The sequence below is a fragment of the Equus quagga genome, chromosome 13, assembly GCF_021613505.1.
Source record: "Equus quagga isolate Etosha38 chromosome 13, UCLA_HA_Equagga_1.0, whole genome shotgun sequence".
Lineage (NCBI taxonomy): Eukaryota > Metazoa > Chordata > Mammalia > Perissodactyla > Equidae > Equus > Equus quagga.
Genome location: NC_060279.1, coordinates 94,819,369 through 94,837,225, shown reverse-complemented (window position 1 = coordinate 94,837,225; position 17,857 = coordinate 94,819,369). Strand labels below are relative to the sequence as shown.

At 56.5% G+C, this 17,857-nt stretch overlaps 4 protein-coding genes across 7 annotated transcripts in view; 1 reads left to right on the top strand and 3 right to left on the bottom strand.

The window, feature by feature from the left end:
* LOC124251347 (carcinoembryonic antigen-related cell adhesion molecule 1-like) overlaps nucleotides 1–17,857 on the bottom strand; it is a 1,036,279-nt gene that overhangs the window by 461,960 nt on the left and 556,462 nt on the right. The window lies entirely within an intron of this gene.
* Nucleotides 235–8,883, bottom strand: TMEM145 (transmembrane protein 145). Of its 4 annotated transcripts, XR_006891733.1 has the most exons (16): nucleotides 8,740–8,883; nucleotides 7,913–7,987; nucleotides 7,719–7,796; nucleotides 7,550–7,636; nucleotides 7,354–7,455; nucleotides 7,170–7,254; nucleotides 6,986–7,057; nucleotides 6,803–6,871; nucleotides 6,324–6,404; nucleotides 6,164–6,242; nucleotides 5,929–6,022; nucleotides 4,741–4,913; nucleotides 3,765–3,885; nucleotides 1,544–1,750; nucleotides 676–1,054; nucleotides 528–570 (listed from the first exon to the last, which is right to left on the bottom strand). XR_006891733.1 is itself a non-coding variant. In XM_046684085.1 (15 exons), exons 1-15 carry the CDS (start codon nucleotides 8,857–8,859, stop codon nucleotides 490–492), a joined length of 1,524 nt encoding a protein of 507 aa, XP_046540041.1. In that variant the 5' UTR covers nucleotides 8,860–8,883; the 3' UTR covers nucleotides 235–489. The 4 variants fall into 4 exon arrangements, 3 of the variants coding, with proteins under 3 accessions (XP_046540041.1, XP_046540040.1, XP_046540039.1); XM_046684085.1 differs by lacking the exon at nucleotides 676–1,054 and having other exon boundaries at nucleotides 235–570; XM_046684084.1 differs by lacking the exon at nucleotides 528–570 and having other exon boundaries at nucleotides 637–1,054.
* On the bottom strand, nucleotides 10,811–11,969 carry PRR19 (proline rich 19). The gene is made up of 2 exons (XM_046684099.1): nucleotides 11,369–11,969; nucleotides 10,811–11,283 (listed from the first exon to the last, which is right to left on the bottom strand). The coding sequence occupies exons 1-2, from the start codon at nucleotides 11,967–11,969 to the stop codon at nucleotides 10,811–10,813; spliced, it is 1,074 nt and encodes a 357-aa protein (XP_046540055.1).
* Nucleotides 14,888–17,477, top strand: PAFAH1B3 (platelet activating factor acetylhydrolase 1b catalytic subunit 3). The gene is made up of 6 exons (XM_046684111.1): nucleotides 14,888–15,083; nucleotides 15,197–15,290; nucleotides 15,482–15,571; nucleotides 16,257–16,373; nucleotides 16,451–16,573; nucleotides 17,155–17,477. Exons 2-6 carry the CDS (start codon nucleotides 15,213–15,215, stop codon nucleotides 17,440–17,442), a joined length of 696 nt encoding a protein of 231 aa, XP_046540067.1. The 5' UTR covers nucleotides 14,888–15,083; nucleotides 15,197–15,212; the 3' UTR covers nucleotides 17,443–17,477.

Here is a 17,857-nt window from a genome sequence, read left to right as displayed (position 1 = left end):
CTCTGACTGGGAAAGTGAAGGTAAAAATAAAGGAGCCATACAGTAAGAGGGCTCCGCTACATGATTTATATCTTCATTGCTCCCAGATTCTGGGTTAACGAAAGGTCAGATTATGTAGTCCCCTCCCAAAATGCCGTTTCACAGATGGACACACTGAGGTCCCGAGCCTGGAGCGGTTCTTGCTCACCTCGGCCTCTGAGCACCATCAAGATGTAAAAGAGGCCATCTTATAAATAAAAACTCAACGAATCCTCTTTATTTTGGCAAGAAGGGGGAAAAAAATCTTTCTGCCAGGGACCTGAGGGAGGGCCTCTGGGATGGAAATAGGGGTGGACAGAGCACGGGTCCGAAGTCATAGAGATCCAAGGGAAGGTTTCAGCGTCGAGACCACAATATCCGTCCCGGGAGCAGTGGCTCAGGGTCGCGGAGTCCTGGAGAGTCACAAGCAGGGTCCCGGCGATCGTCACTGGTGTCCCAGGGTCCAGCGGGTCAGAGGTCTCGGAGGGGGCCAGGGGGCCGAAGGTCTCGGAACAGCGGGAGCCCAGAATCCGGCGCCGCTCGGGGCAGGGGCTGAGGGAGGGGACGGGGACAGCGGCTCCCGCGGGACCGTTTGGCACAAGAGTCGGGGGAGGGGGGGGGAGGGGGGGGCGGGAGCTGGACACTACGCACCCCTACCTGGGCGTGCGGGGTGGGGAGGGTCGGGAAGGCCCGGAATAGCCGAGCCCTGGGGCCAGGATAGAGCGGGGGTCTGGAGCCCGGCCGGGGCCCGGCGCGCGGCCCTTGGGGCAGGGGCGGGCAGGGGTGCTCAGACCGGGGGTGCGGGGCCCCCGGCCGTGTGCATGCTGAAGTATTCGGTGAAGCCGGTGTGCGGCGCCGCCGTCTGGGGCACGAGCGGCTGGTAGGGCGGCGTCGGGCCATCCCAGCTCGGGTCGGCCGCCTTGGGGAACCGAGCGGGAGGGGGCGGGGAGGCCGCGCCCGGATCGGCCGTGGTCACCACGCGGCCCCTCGGGGCCACCGCCGCCGCCACCGCCGTCTCCTCCACCTGCTTCCCGGCCTGGGAGGGGGGTCAGGGTCAGAGGCCGTCCGGGACCCACGGGGGGCAGATGCGGCCCCGAAGGCCCGTCCCCCTCCCCCCAGAGGACGCCCCCCTCCCGAGGTGTGGGCGAATGTGTCAGTCAGGGAAGGAGTGGGTGGCGGGGCGCCTAGGCAGCGGGGCTAGGTACTCTGGGGGCGGCGTCGGGGCGCGCCAGGCGAACTCCGGCGGCGGCCGGGGAAGTGGGGGGGAGCCGCAGAAGGCCGGCGGCGGGGGCACGGCGCGTGGCGTCTGCGGGGGCGTGCGCAGCAGCGCCAGGACCCAGTCCGGCAGGGTGGGCGCGGGCGCCTGGGGAAAGTCGCGGCGCGGCGTTGGGACGCCGGGCGTGCGAAAGGCAGGGGGCGGGCTCAGGCGCTTGGGCCCGGGGGGCGGCGGCGGGGCCGGGAGCGGGGTCAGGTACTCCAGGGGCGGCGCCAGCAGCTCCTCGGGCGCCGGGGGCGCGGGGCTTACGGAGGAGGCGGGCGGGGGGATGGAGAAGAGCTCCGTGAAGTTGGGCACCGAGTCGCTGATGAACGTCACGTTCCCATAGACGTGCTGCGGGAAGGTCTTGTCCGCGGATTCGCTCCCTCCCGGGCCCGGGGCCGCGGCTGAGGCGATCTGCGACGTGCGCACGTGGTACGGGAAGTTCTTGTTGGCGGCCGATGGGCGTGTCATGATCTGGGGCGAGGGGCGGGCGCAGGTTGGAGAAGCGCGGTCCAGGCCCCAGCGGTTCCTAATGATTCCTCACTTGACGACCTCCACCCGTCCCTGAGACTCTTCAACTGGACTAGGCTCCTCCTCTAGGCTCTCACAGTGCACTGGGCTCTGACCTTTTTCCTCCATCACAACTCATTACTCTGTCGATGCTTCCTCCATCAGAGCCCTGATCACTGAATTATCACTGACTGGTTAAGCTTCAGTGTCCTGCACTGTCCAGTATGATAGCCATTAGCCACGTGTGGCTATTTAAATTTAAATCAAAATTAAACTAAAATTTTTGTTTCTCAGTCACACTCACCACATTGAAGTGCTCAATAGCCACATGTGGTTAGTAGCTATCACACTGGACAGCACAAATTATAGAACATTTTCATAAACACAGAAAGTTCAATTAGACAGCAACTGATAGACTCTAGAATGTTAGCTCCATGAGGGCAGGAACCTGACTGTTCTGTTCCCTGCAGAATCCCCGATATCTTCTAGAATGTGTCTGGCACATAAAGGCTTTCAATAAACATTGGTTGAATGTAGAGATGTCTCTCCAGTTAGTCTGGTAGACCATGAGGGCAGGGACTGGGTGTGACTTGAGCACTGCACAGGGGAGCCTTCTAAGGTTGTGCTGAGTAAGTGAACAAGGAGCTGAAACCAATGAGCAGTGGAATGCCAAGAGGTGGAGCTGTGCTGAGCTAACGTGAGCATTTTTAGGAAGGAAACTGGCTGAAGGTGAAATATTGCAGAAAGGGCACTGCGTTTGGCGTTCTGAGCCTGCACTCCACCTCCCCGCCTCACAGCTCACCAAGTGTGGGATCTGGGGCACGTTGATTAAACTCCCTGAGCCTCACTGGGGAAAAGGGATTGCAGTGCCTACTTGGAAAGATGAGGAGAGAGAGGGTGGATATGAAAACCACTGGTGCAGAACCTGGCACGTGGTGGGTTCTCGGTGTTTCTCTACTCTCTGTCCTTTTCTGACTTCCTCCAGAGCCTCAAGATGGACTGTCCCAGGAAGGTGAGTCTGTACCTAAGTCAGACTCTGGGGTAGAAGATGGAGGACCTAGCCCCCTCCCTCAACGCACATGGTGGACCCCTGGGGACAGGAGCTGGGGCCCTCAGTGATGCCTGTTTCCCTGTCTGGCTTCCTCTTATGCCAGATCTTGTGGTCTGCTGGAGAAGGACTGGGTTCAAAGTCCCCGCCCTGCCACCAAAGGCCATGGAGCCCTGGCAGGTAGCCTCCCCTCTCTAGGCATTAGCTTCCCCTGTCTGTATAGTGGGTTCAATGGCTGTTATCCATCCCCTTTCCTGGGGCTGCTCTGACAATCAAAAAAGAGGGCAGGGATAAATGCATATGGTTCCTAACATGAAGCAGAGGCTGGTTCAAGATAGGTGCCCACTGAATGATTGATGGATGGATGAAGGAATGAATATAATAACTGTCACCCAGAAGGCCAGATAGGATGTGAACCAGGGCAAAGAGGTTTGGTGCTGGTCCTCCTGATGCCAATCAGATCTAGGCCCCCTGGAGCCCCAGCCAGGCCCACCCCAGCTGCTTCTTCCTGGACAATGGCCTCTGATGGAGCAGCAGAGATGGGAGGATGTGTGGGGGAAGGGTGAAGTAGAGACCAAGAAGCTTGGGGAAGGCAGTGGGGATACACAAGGACAATGTGAGAATCTGCAAACAGAGACAGGAATGGGAATGGAGAGGGGGACAAAGAAAGAGGGTGGGGTTGAGAGAAGAGACCAGGACACAAGGTGGGAGAGAGGAATAGAAAAGGGTGGACTCTGGGGGAACACAGTAGAGTAGCCTGCAGGAACTAGCAGGCTCTCTTAAATAAGTGTCTGTTGAATGATACAAGAGATAAAGTAAAGGAAATGGATCAAGAGCTCAGAACAGAAGGTTCAGGCAGATCAGGGATAAGGAGCCTCATGCATCCTCTGCCCATCGGTTTCCCACCCCCACCTGGATGCCCATCCTCACCAGGAACACGCCATGGGCATACAAATGGATCCCCAGCTGGATGCCGTTAACAATCTTCTCCCGGGCCCACTTGGGGATCCCAAAGTTGGCAATCAGGGCCATGATGGGAACCGCAAAGAACCTGAAGGAGAGGTATTGGGTGGGTAGAGACACTGCCCCTGCCCTCTACCCCACCTGGTAGCCCCAACTCCCCTGCCATGCATAAACACAGGCCCCAGGCGGGTCCCAAAGGAGGGAAGCCAGTGTGACCTTCAGAAGCCAGAGGTTAAAAGAGGGCAGGAATTGCACTGGCCTGGGAAATTGTGAGGGGCAAGGACTAGGTTGAATTTAACTCAGTTCCACCCCACCCCAAATCCTGGCGCCTGATAGAAAATCAATAGATGTTTGAAGAATGAATTAACATATGATAATAACAATTAAGAACTTACTGCATGCTAGACCTGTTTCTAAGCATTTCATATATATAAACTCATTTAACTCTCACAGTGACTATGAGGGAGTTACAGTTTTCATCCCCATGAAATAGGTGAGGAAACTGAGGCAGAGAGAAGTTAATTGACTTGCGTGAGGTCACAATGGTTTACAAGTTTATAACTGGGATCTGAACCCAGGCAGTCTGGCTTGGAAGCCACCTACTTTACTGCTATGTTATGTTGAACGATAAAAATTACAACTAGCTTTTATTGAACATTTACTGACACAAAGCCCCCATATACTGCCCTGTGCATGGTCAAGAAAACCGTCTGCAGGAGATACTCTTAACAGCCTTTCTCTATGGGTAAGCAACCTGAGGCACTCTCTTTTACTTTGGGAAAGTAATTTTTTCCAAGTCACAAAGTGAGTAAGTGGCAGACTCTGGTGACAGCTACCTGACTTGAAAGCCCATCTGCCTCACTGAGGAGGGTCTGAATTGGGGATAGCCATTTCTGGGGAGCCCTGGGAGGCAGGGACAGATTGGGGGCCCAGCACATCTCACCAGAGGGTGTAGGCAGCAAAGAAGGGCACGTAAAAAGGCTGCTTCTCCGGGAAGTGGCGCAAGGAGATGAGCACGGCGTAGCAGAACCACACGTAAGCTGCCACCTGCAGCCCAATGAGCCCGTAGCCCGCCGGCGACTCATACGTGTACAGTACCTGGCCCGGGTCAAAGAACTGGACCCAAGGGAGAGGGTTCCTCATAGCCCTGGCCTCCTGCCCTCCAGACCCCACCCCTGGGCATCCAGGGGGCCAGAGGGACTTGGTCAGGACACAGGCAGCGGGAGAGCAAGGGATGGAGATAGAATCATATAGAGGTACAGAGAGAGGGTAAAAAAGAGAGGAAGAGAATACATCCACTACTGTGGGCCCAACGCAGGGCTAAACAACCACATGTGAACTTTTCCACTGGCACTCAATGAGCTGGATCTTATTATCACCCCACTTCACAGAGGGGGAAACTGAGGCTAAGAGGGAGCCTTTTGGCCAAAACCACAGGTGTTATAAAGCATTAGAGGGGGCCGGCCCAGTGGCACAGTGGTTAAGTGCACACGTTCTGCTTCTCGGCTGCCCAGGGTTCACTGGTTCAGATCCCAGGTGCAGACATGGCACCGCTTGGCAAAAGCCATGCTGTGGTAGGCATCCCACATATAAAGTAGAAGAAGATGGGCACGGATGTTAGCTCAGGGCCAGTCTTCCTCAGCAAAAAGAGGAGGATTGGCAGTAGTTAGCTCAGGGCTAATCTTCCTCAAAAAAATAAAATAAAATAAAAAAATCCTGATCGCTCCTGAGAGCATAAAAAAAAAAGAGCATTAGAGGAGGCCCCCTAGAGTGGGTAAGACCTTTCTAATTTTACAGAGGGGGAAAAGGCCCAGAGAGGGGGGCCATCACCCAAGGTCAGCCAGCTGGGAAGTGGGAGACCTAGTCTGTGTAACCCTTGAATTCTTAGTCACGACGTTGAGCACAAATGTGACAGACAGTGAGAGGTAGAGGGAGGAGGAAGGAAGCTACTCAGAGATGGTGAAGAGGGGAGGAATGCACTTTGACAGATGGGAAGGCAGAAAACTGCAGAGAGAGAGAGCCAGGACTAGTGGATGTGGGGAAGGGCTAGCAGACATGTGGAGGAGGCCACCAAAAGCTTGGAGGGGTGGGAAGGGAGGGCAGGGCCTGGGCAGTGGCAGGTAGGACACACCTCAGCCTCATAGATGAGCAGCACCACGTGGGTAAGGGTGTACAACGTCATGTAGACAGACAACTTCACGGAGCCCGAATGGCTGATGCGGCCCCTGGCGGTAGGCCATGAGGGGAGACAGCAGGGGTGGGGGCTGTCAGGGAGGAGGGGGCAGCCACTCCCCAGACCTGTCCCCCTGCCCCACTCCCTAGCCCAGCCACCCCCCCAGCACTCCCTCCCACCCCAGCCTGGGCACCGTGTCACCGTGAATCCCTTCCCCAGAAGGATGAGCATCAGCAGGAAGATGAGGAAGCTGGAGGAGAAGAGCAGCTTGGCTGAGAAAAGGGAGGAGACAGTGGCTCAGATGCAGCTCGGAGAGGAGCCCGGGCACCCTCCCCAGCCCACCTCATTCTCACCCAAGATCTTCAGACTCTCGTTGCCAATGCCATCAGTGGCATACTGGCCCCAGTAGATGCAGAAAAACAGGAGGCTCAGGACTGAGGGGAGGATGGGCAGAGAGAGGAAAGGAGAGAAACCAGCTTTGGAGCATCACTGTTCCCTAGCACTATGACCCATATGGCCAGAACCCCTCCTTCATCCCTGTCAGGATTCTAGACCATTTACTCCCACCGACTTCTTAGGAGACTCTGGAGTCCAGGTCCCCAGCCCCTCCTCCCTCAGACCCAGGAATCTGGGCCCCCAGCCCCTCCTCCCTCAGACCCAGGAGTCCAGGTCCCCAGCCCCTCCTCCCTTAGACCCAGGAATCTGGGCCCCCAGCCCCTCCTCCCTCAGACTCAGGAGTCCAGGCCCCCGGCCCTCCTCTCCCAGTACCCAGGTATCTGGGCCGCAGGTCCCTCCTCACAGAACTCAAAAGTTAGGATACTCAAAACCTCACCCTCCACTCCTGCTGCAGCCATGAACATTTTATAAGTTGTGTGGAGCAACTGACGACCTTTTAGCAAATCTGGAAGAGGGGTAGGGAAGGTCGTTCACAGACAGGAAGGGAAAGCAGCTCATCTCCCCCAACCTTGCCCCCCCCCAATATCTTCTAACTACCCCCACCATGTGCTGTACTCACATCCAAAGTAACAGGAGAGGAAGAAGATGAGGATAAAGATGAGGAGGAAAGTCACATCTGTCTCCAGGATCCCTACCGATTTGGTGGAAGGAGAAAACTGTTCAGTCAGGCTGGGTGTCCCTCAGCAGGCACCCAGCTCTGAGCTCCCACAAAGATCCTGGCTTCTGGGTCCCCATATGCTCACCAAATTCATCAGCCGAGAAATGTCGTGTCCAGAAGGACTTGCCATTGGTGAGGACCATCTCGTACTCCAGCTGCAGCCCATCTCCCTGTAGGGAGTGTGGAGGCCTAAGGGGGGCTCTAGGCAGGTAGGGGCTCAGCAGCAAGGCAAGGAGGAGAAGGCCCAGGTGGCCAGCCCAGACCCTTACCCCACACTTGCTGAGTGCAATGTACCACCACCTTTCACGCACTGAACGGAAACTTCGGCCGCTGGAGCAACTCAGGTAGCGCGTCCCCTCCTCTGACACCACCTGGGGAGTAGAGAGTAGAAGGCTGAGCTCCTCTGTGCCATTCCCGGGCCTCTGACCTTCAGCACCTGCCCACTCCCCCAGGCTGGGCCCATACCTGACAGCCTGACCAAGCATACTGGGTGGTGAGGTTGATGACCTGGTTGTTCTCCGGCCTAATCACTGATTCCTTGGCCAGGCAGTCCTGGAGAAGGCAGGGACATGGTTACTCTCTGGCCAGCCTTGACCTTCTCCCTCCTCCCAGACACCCTCCTCACAGCCTTCACCTTGTCCCCTGCCTTGTACACGGCTGGCCACTGGGATGGGTCATCGAAATAGAGGAGGATGTTCTGACAGCACTTGGCCTGTAGACCCAGAGATTTCAGGGTTTGGGGGAGTGCAGGGAGCTGGGGCAGCCCTTGCCTTGGGAGGCCAAGGGAGTATCCAGCCTCAGCGGGAGGAATGGTTGGGGTAGGCTCACCTCAGGATATCGGAAACGGAAGTCCAGTCGGCCATAATCCGAGAGGAAGCAAAATCTCGTCAGGAACACCCAGTCCTGGAAGAGGGGCCCAGTCAGACCCTCTTCGGAGTCCTTCAAGAACTCTCCTCAACTCCATAGACCCCCAACTTTTCTTCCCTACCCTCCAGTACCCAGTTTCCCAAGAAGCATAAGGGGACCAAGTCACCTCCAAAATTCTTCCATGATCCCTTCACCTTGGGTCCAGGATTCCTGCCTCAGATGTCCCCCAAGTTTCCTCCCCTCCCCTCAAACACTTCTTCCATTTGCTAGGCACCCTGAGAAAGACCCTGGAGAGCCAGATCCCCATCCCGGCCACCTTCGTCCCAGACACCATCTGATTGGCATCCCCCCAGTTATCCACACACATGCCCCCACGGTGGTCCCAGAGACCATCCGTGCTGAGGAATATTCCAAACGGCCCTCTCCTGGTCCTGAGCAGGAGTGTGGACTCCAGGCTCGCTGCGGAGTGAAAAGTGCTGTCCCTTCAGCACCACCGCGGCGTCCCCCCACCCCCACCCCAAACTCAGACTCTCCCAACCCGGCCCCACTCCCTGTCCAGCTCTGACCTCAATGTCCCTCCTACAACCCCCCTGAGTCAGTCTCAAACCCATGGCCCCCCTATACCCAACCCTGACCCAGTCCCCCATTGCCCCCGGCCCCACCTCCCCAGTGGCTCCCAGGGTCCGTCCGGGAGGGGTGGCAGGGGGCGCGGCGGCATCCTTCCCTCTCCCCTCCTTCTCGTCCCCTGGGGGCCCGATGGGTGGTAGGGGAGGGCCTGGCGCGCTCACCTCCTTGGAGCTGAGGTTGCCCCGCACGTACTTGGCCCGGGCGCGGGGGGGCAGTGGCAGCAGCAAGAGCAGCAGTGGCGGCAGCAGGAGGCGCAGAGCGGGCGCGCGCGGGGGCTCCATTCCGCCCGCTCCGGCCCCGGCCCCGGCCCCGGCCCCGGCTCCGCTCCAGCTCCTGCTCCGGCCCGGCGACGGCGGCGAGAGCGCGCGGGCCGGCTTGCGCGCGCCCCCGATTAAAGGGGCCGCCGGGCGCCGCGCTCTCCGCCCCCTCCTCAGGATGGCCCGGCCTGGCCCCTTCCCAATCCCTGTTAGAGGAGACGCCCCTTTCCCATCCTCTCCTCTCCGCCCCAGCCCCAGTCCTCCCCTCTGGGAGTCTCGCTGATACCTCCGGCTCCCCGTCCCAAAGTGAACTCACATTCCCCCAAGTCGTACCTCCTCCCGACTGCCATCTCCGGGACAGCCCACAATCCCTAGACCCCAACTCTGTCCTGACCTCCCCCAACTTAGCCCCCAAATTGCTCTTTGATTGCTTATCCCTGCCCCCATGCCAGCCATCCCCAGCTGGGTCCTCTCGAGTTGCCAGCGTTCCAGATCCCTTCACTTTGTGAAGTGCCCACAGAGACACAGAAGGGGCAAACCACTTGTTCTGGGCACACAACACAGAGGTTGCAGAGAGCCCTCAGCCACAACCACTACACCCTGCTACCTGACCCTGTCCTGTCACTGTTTACCAGGGTGTGAACTGGGGTTGCCCTGAGGCAGACAGGTGGTGTGGTGAGAAGCCCTTGAGCAGACTCTGAAATCAGTTGCTTGGGTTCAATCTCAGCTTTGCCACTTCCTCCCCCATAACACCACAGCCAAATCATAGCTAGGTGATCTCCCAGGCCAGTCCCCTCCACACTGGCACTGACCTTATGGTTACCCAGTAGGCAATGGGGAGCCCTGGAAAGGCCTTACAGAGTCAAGTCCAAGCCCCTCAGCTGGATTTTCCTGATAGATTTCAACAAACATTTCTAGCTTCATCCCTCCCCTTTCACTGCAGAAGACTTGCTGCCCCTCAAAATACCATTTAAAAACCTTTCTAAGGCAAGGGGCCAAGTCTGTGAAACACCTTCAAGGGAGAATGTGGGCCCCATGAGAAAGGGCCCTCTGCTACTTGGCTTGAGCTAGTTGTTGCCAGGAGGGATAGTAGGTCTGCTGCCAGATCCTTTTCTTTTTTTTTTTTTTTTTCCCTGAGAGAAGCCAGAAATGCAATCTTTTTTTAAAGGCAAACTGTCTGATTTGTAACAGTAGGCAATTAATTCAAAAATTTAAAATATATCATGGGCCAAAGAAAAAAGTCTGTGGGCCAGATCCAGGCCTCATCTGCTATTCCTGCCCTGATCCTGCACACTCTTCCTGTGCCCAGCAGACCAGGAGCCTCTCAAGGACAGGGCCCAGACGTGACTCAGTCTAGATCCCAGCATAGCCTAGAGATATGGGCCGAAGGAAAATGGTCCCATATATCCTATTCACCCTCCTCCAGGCCTTGCACATGCTGTTCTTCTTGCCTGAAATGTTCTTTTCCTCCTCTATTGGCAAGTTTCTACCAATCTTGAAAAACACAAGGGTCTGTGTCAGCTCCTTTATGAAGACCTCGCTCATCAGCAGGGCACAGTCACCACTCCCTCCTCTGACTCCTTCAGCCCCTGCACCTCTCTCTCTCTCTTATGCAACCACTGGGGCTGGGACTCTCTGTAACTACCACTGGACTGGGAGTCTCCTAGGGACAGAGCCTATGTCACTCACTCTGGGGTCCCAGCATCATCAGAGCTCAGAGTTGGGCACATAGGTGGCCTCCGTGGGTAGATGTGTTGGACTAACTAAAGCCCCAAGTTTCTCCAGCCTGCTGACCCCTCAGGCCCTAGGAAGGTGACAATATTACCTTCCTTTCCATCTTGGACCCAGAACTCAGAGCTAAGGAAAACTGCTCTCCTGGGTCAGCCACTCACCGAAAATCAAGACCATGAAGAAGGTACTTTATTGAGATGATTAGGATTGTGGGATTCCTGCTCCCAGCCCAGCCTCAGTCCCCTCAGTACAGTCTCATGGGTGGGAAGGACCAGGCCTCTGGGCTGCTCTGGGCCACCACCCAGGAGAGGCTAGGCAGTGGGGCAGGGGAGGCGGGGCTCCAGTCCAGGGCAGAGGTTTGGGACAACAAGGGTGATGGTGGCTGAGGCAGGGGCTGTGGTGGGCCAACCACCCTGGGCCGGGGAGGGGGTGGTGTGGCTACCAGCCAGATGCTTTTCAGCAGGTCAAAGGCTGTTGGGGGACCCCAGGCCGCTGCGGATGGTGAAGGCAAGGAGGGTAAGGGGGGTGTCCAGGGACCTTTTGGTGGTGCCAAGCTCACTCTGTGTATAGCGGGAGTGCTGGAGGAGTTAGACATGGTGAAGGTGAGCTCCTTTGTCCCCTGTCGCCTCTTCTGCCTCCCCTCCCCTGGGGCCTGCTCAGGGTTGTTGATCCAGGAGGGTGTCATCCTTCGTCTCTCAGGGCCCCCAGGCTTGGTCCCTGGCACAGAGGAAAAAAGCACAGGGACAGCTGAGCTAGAGCAAACAAAGGGAACAAGAGCACAGGGGGCAGGAGGAGGGCTCACCTGGCAAGCGTGGCTGGCAGTCCCGGAGCACCAGGGTAAGGTCGGGCACACAGCCATGGCAGGCCTGTAAGGTGCCCACGATGGCATCCCTGGTCTCTTGCACTAGGTTCCTCCTGGGGAAGGCCTGTGGCAGAATCAGCTGGCACTGCAGCTCCTTCAGCAGCTGCCCCAAGCCAGGGAGCTCTAGGGGACTGGGTGGGCCTGGGCCCGAGCCTACAGGCACCTGCTTCTCCTTGCTCCTTGACTGTGGGGCTGGTTCTTGGGCCCTGCCTGGGCTTGGGGAGGACTTAATGGGGAGTGCAGGAGTGACTGGCTCCAGGGACCCACTGCTAAGTAGCCGTGCCACGTCCAGAGATTTCACCTCATGGTTGAAGAGACCCCGGTGCTCCCGGCTCAGCCGGCCCTGGGTTATGACCACGAGCTTGTGGGCATTAGGGGCCACAGGTGGATCCCGACTGGCCAAGGGAGGATCCCGACGGACCAATGGCCGGCGGCTGCCCACCAGGGCCTCATTACGCTCCCGCCTGGTCTTCCTGCGACGGACACGACCAGTTTTCTCAGGCCTCTGGAAAGGCCGGGAGGCTGGCCCCCGGGGGTCCATGGTGTCCTGGAATGTAAAGATAGGGTGGTCATCAGCATGCAGATAAGTCAGGGACCTAAAAGCGAGTAGTGAGAAGAGGACATAGTTTGGGGTGAGGCCAGAGTACTATTCAGGGAGACAAGATGAGAGAAAGGGAGCAGGCAGAGAGCAATGGGAAAAGGCTTGGTCAGGGAAGGAGTCTTAGGGGTAGGGTGGGGTCAAGGGAATCATGGTGAACGGGAAGATTTTTCAGGAACTAGAGAAAGGGTTACTGGGAACACGAACATGAAGAAATAGGTAAAAGATGGGGAAGAGATCATGAGACTGGAGGGATCTGTGAACCAGAAAGGGATTTTAGACAAAGGAGAAATCCAGGGGTAGAGGAGGTAGTGGAGAATGGGGAAGGTGGAGAGAGATGGTAGAGGGAGAAGGGCAGGAGAGAGAGACAGCGGTAGAGAAGTTGGACAGATGGAGAAAACCTAAGGAGGACAGAAAGGGTGGCAGAGGAGGTATCAGGGGCTGGGGCCTGGTCGTGGCAGGTAGGGGGGCTAGGGTAGGAGACGAGGCAGGGTGGGGCAGGTGAGGTGGAGAAGTAGGGTACGGTTGGTGCGGCAGGGGCACCTCACCTTCTTTTGCCCCAACAAACCCCGCCCCTCGCCAACCCCACGTGGCTGTGGGACACAATGGCTTCTTTTCCGCGGTGACCCCAGCTCACGACGCGCCCAGCACTCTTCCAGGCCTCATGATGGGCCTCCTGCGCACCGCGCGCATGCGCGTGCCCCTCCCATGCCCTTTGACTCCCCCACCCCGGCACGAGGCCCAGGGGACGCGTGCCAGGCGCGCGCACAGTGCCAGTTATAGCCCCGCCCCCCAGCCTCACTGTCGGAAACCTCTCTCATTTGTCCTTAGACATCTCCCATCCCCCAATTGGCTGTGAGGTCCACTAGGCCCGCCCCCTTCCCCAATTCTGATTGGTTTAGACATCTATTGGAGAACTTCCTGTCTGGCGCGTGAGATGAGGCAAGGTGCAAGGGAAAGACAGGACTGTGGTAGCGCCCATGTACGGGCAGTCCCCTCAGTCAAAGACTTCATCCCTTGGGGCAGGGGGCGCAGCGGTTAACTTCCCACGTTCTGCTTCTTGGTGGCCTGGGGATCGCCAGTTAGGATCCCAGGTATGGACATGGCATCGCTTGGCAAAAGCCATGCTGTGGTAGGCGTCCCGTGTATAAAGTAGAGAAAGATGGGCATGGATGTTAGCTCAGGGCCAGTCTTCCTCAGCAAAAAGAGGATTGGCAACAGTTAGCTCGGGGCTGATCTTCCTCAAAAAAATTAAAAAAAAAAAAGACTTCATCCCTAGAGAATGAAGAGCCTTCTTCACCAGAGCCTAGAGGCTCTGGAGCAAGACTAACCTAGGTTCAAACACCCAGACTGGCACATTTGAGCTGTGTGACCTTGGAAAAGTGTGAAACTGCTCAGAGCCTCAGTTTCCTAATCTGTAAAAAGGAGTTCGGAATAGTACTTCCTTTATACAGTTGCCGTATGAAATGAGCCAATACAGCTAACTTGAAACATCGCTTGGTGAACGAATGCCTGGGATCATTTCTCACAAGCTTTGCTTCAGGAGCTGCCTCTCTCCCTCTCCAACATATCCATTTACACTTCTCCCCTCAGACTTTAAAATCAAGGTATGCCAGGGTGTTCCCCATGCCCTGATAAGTTATATTACCTATGAAATATTACTTGCCCAATCTTCATGATCTTTCAAAGTCTAATTCAGATACTACTAAGAAAGCCCTCGTCTTCAGAGTCCTTCTCTTCCTCCTCCCCCCGAGGCCCTTTGTATCTCCCTTAATCACAACCTTGATCCTTTTCCCAGCTCTATGTCTGGATCTGTCTCCCCCAACACACGGGGACAAGGCTGGGATCTGACCCATTCATTTAATATTCGTTCAGCAGGTACTTGTGAGCAGCCATAGTACTTGGTACTATCGGTCAGCCCTGTTCCAGGCAAGTGGATTGAGGCAAAACATAAACACAATAAGTAAGACCCATCTCTATATCTCAATATCAACCTACCCAGAAGGAATGAATAGATAGGAAGCGTCCCATCTGGGAGTGAAGCTACAGGAATGTAACTAGATTTAGGGGGATGTGGGACCTCCATCTGGTCCCCAAGAACAGGGAAATCTGGGAAGACTTGAGGTCTGAGATCAATTTGGGGTGGGAGATGGGGGTGCGACCTTAGGTGGCTTTGGCTGTGGATGCAGGTTTCAGAGCCCAGACGCACCAAACTTAAGTTGTTGGTCTGTCATGGGTTTAGGGAGGGGACTAGAGGCCACAGATCTGCAAGATGAGCTGCGCGGGAGGGGCGCCAGGCTGGACCTGGGCCTTGCAGCGTCTCTAATTTCCTTTCTCTTTCTGCGTCTTCTTCTACCCCCCTTGCAGGGCCTATGATGTCCGTAACGCAAAGACATAGTTTAGATCTTATGCCATAAAAACTGGTGTTTTTGAGCAGGGGAGGCCCACGAGGAGACAGGCTCACTAAAGTCCTGGCGCTGCGTTAGAGGGTGTCTTTACAACTGAGCCTCCAATTTTCAGATTTTGCCATCTTCCTTTTCTCTCCCCCACAACAGTAGAAAATGAGAGCGTCCCCTGCTAGCCAGGTGCGTACGAGCCACCCCCTTAAAGGATCCAAGAATGGACTCGTCCACTCACTCCCCTCCCCCCACACGTGAATGGAACACCCCCTCCCTCCCCCCACAGTAGGTGGTCCCTTCCACACAATTCTCGTCCCATAGCAAATGGTTTCTTCCTCCAAGGAAGAGCGCTAGATTTTCCCCGCCCACTCTCGGCCTTTCAGGTAGTTCGCCCCTCCCCATGACGCCTGTGGGGTGGTTTCTCCCTCCTCCCCCACGGGTGCTAGATGGTCTCGCCTCCCCCATCCCCCCGGTGTCCGGGTGCACCAGCCGCCGCCGTTGCCGGGGAGTCGGTGGCTCCGGCGGGAAGCGCCGGACGAGCCCACTGCGCGGCCGCTGTGGGGGAAGCAAGAGCTCCCAATTCCACCTCCCCTCCTAAGTGAAGGTTTCCGCCCCTCTGGAGAGGAGGCGGTGCCCGGATCGGCCATCGTCCTCTGCTGTGAGTGCGGGCGTCCGGCTCGTCCATTGTTGCCTGGAGGGGTAGGGGTGGGCGTGGCGGAGCCACCTCCTCCGAGAACCCTCCCACGCCGACCTCGCTCGCTCATCGTGCAGGAACAGCGGCGCCAAGATGAGCGGAGAGGAGAATCCAGCCAGCAAGCCCACGCCAGTGCAGGACGTGCAGGGCGACGGGCGCTGGATGTCCCTGGTGAGCGACCCCGCCTGCGATACTCAGGAGTCCTCAGGGGACGAGGGCGCTCAGGAGAGCAGCTAGTTCGCGCCGCTCTCACTACTTGTTTGGGAAACCGAGGGTAGTTGTGGTAGTGCTGCCTAAGGAAGCAGGGCGGGGTGGGCCCGGAAGCGCGCATGGCATTGACTCCCCCTTTTTCATCGCCGAAGCACCATCGGTTCGTGGCCGACAGCAAAGATAAGGAGCCTGAAGTCGTCTTCATTGGGGACTCCTTGGTCCAGCTAATGCACCAGTGCGAGGTGAGACTCGTCTCCCTCCTCCTGCCCCACCCAGGCCTGTGCCCTCACTGACATACCTGGACCAGAGCCCAGGCTAGGCAGGGTATGGGGTACCCTAAATAACCTCAGGTAGCGCGGGGCACTCAGAATCTTGGTGTAGAGTGCAACATTCTACTGAGAAGGAAGTGTGTGCCCTGGCTTTGTCAGATTGAATTTGTGTATACTGAGACTTAGAATGAGGCTCCACTACAAGAAGATTGCCCAAGGTGAGGCTCTTTATTGTTTGCTTAAAGGAGTGCACAGCCCTAATGGATTTCCACAAAGCTATAGTCATTTCCACGAAGTCAAGGTCAACTGTAATAGCACTTCTGCAAGCGGCTCAATTATAATATCTTTCCACTAAGCGAGGTTAAACCGTAATGGCTTTCCTCAAAGTGAGGTTCAACTGTAATGCTTTCTGTTCAATACATGGTCTAAGCAGAATGGGTTTCCATAAAGTGAGTCTTGCTTCTGTGGGGTCCGTGAAAGTGACACTATAATAGGTTTGCATAAAGGGAGGTTTGACCATCCAGGGGTTTGCTCAGGGTAAGATTTAACCAGATTGCTTCCATTAAGCAAGGCTCTTCCATGATGATATTTGGTTAACACTTAGCATGGTGGTCCATGCTGACTATGCCCCTGTGCCCACACCACTTCTTGCCCACAGATCTGGCGGGAGCTCTTCTCTCCTCTGCATGCACTTAACTTTGGCATTGGTGGTGACAGCACGCAGCATGTGCTGTGGCGACTGGAGAACGGGGAGCTGGAACACATCCGGCCCAAGGTGAGCAGGTCTTGGTGGGCAGCTAAAGCACCCTTAGCCTGCCCCCTCACCACTTCTTCGTGCTTTTCTTTCCACAGATTGTGGTCGTCTGGGTGGGTACCAACAACCACGGGCACACAGCAGAGCAGGTGACTGGTGGCATCAAGGCCATCGTGCAACTGGTGAACCAGCGGCAGCCCCAGGCCCGGGTCGTGGTGCTGGTGAGAGGGTGGGAGGGAAGGGAAGGAAGATTAGTAGTCGTCTGGGACCCCCTCAGGTGTAGCCATGGCTGGCACAGTTCTGGGCAGCTTGGCACAGGGCAGTGGCTTTCAGGCAAAATCTCGTGTTGAAGCTTGCTACACCCCTCAGAGCAGCTGTAGTTAAGGATGCGTTCAGGGACCAGTGAACCCCTTTTGCCCAAGGGACTGCTGGAGATTCTGGGAGTGTTGAAAACTCAAAACACTTAAATAGTCAAAAGTTGTCATGCATTCCTGGGGTGAATCTAGGCTCCATCACTTTAGCTGGGACATTTCTTCCTCTGAAAGAGGGACTGATCCCTTGCTATGATGTCAACATTTTTATGAGTGATACTTGGAAAGAGGCTGGCACCCAGAAGGTTCTTACTGAATGAGATCTCAGACGTGGTATCAGGAACTACCCTTCCAATCCCCCACTTTCCCATCCCCAGTGTATTCTGCAGCTGGGGACTTCGTGGTGGGGGGTGGAAAACAGTCTGGCACAGAGAACAGGACACCTAGATGCTGGTAGGGTGTCTCCTCACACCTTTGGTGCCCCTCCTCAGGGCCTGCTACCAAGGGGCCAGCACCCTAACCCACTCCGTGAGAAAAACCGACGGGTAAACGAGCTGGTACGGGCAGCATTGGCTGGCCACCCACGGGCCCACTTCCTGGATGCCGACCCTGGCTTTGTACACTCAGATGGCACCATCAGCCACCATGACATGTATGACTACCTGCATCTGAGCCGCCTGGGCTACACACCGGTCTGCCGGGCCCTCCACTCCCTGCTTCTGCGTCTGCTGGCCCAAGACCAGGGCCAGGGTGTCCCCTTGCCAGAGGCCACACCCTAAGCATCCATATTCCCACATTAAATTCTTGCTTCTCAGTCTTGTTTCCTGCTTTATGGCCTAGCCCATCTGGGTACCTCAACCCCGATCAGTGTGACCCTGCAGCTCTGCAGGGTGTCTTTTTTCTCCCCAAGGCAGGCATCACCAATATACCAAGACACTCTGGTTCTTGCAGTCAGGCAGACTTCTCTCACACTGGTGCTTCAGGCAGGTACTACCCATCAGTAACATAATAGGTGAAACCAGTTTGCCAACACTACCCTATAGGAGCAAGGTCAAACAAGAATTCTGGAAACAGCTACCCAACACAGTCAAAGCACACCCAAAGAATTCCTCCAATCTTTGCCTGTGCTCTTCCACTGGCTGGAACTTCAGGTGATCTGGTCCTAGCTTAGATGCCATTTGCTGTGGAAGCTCC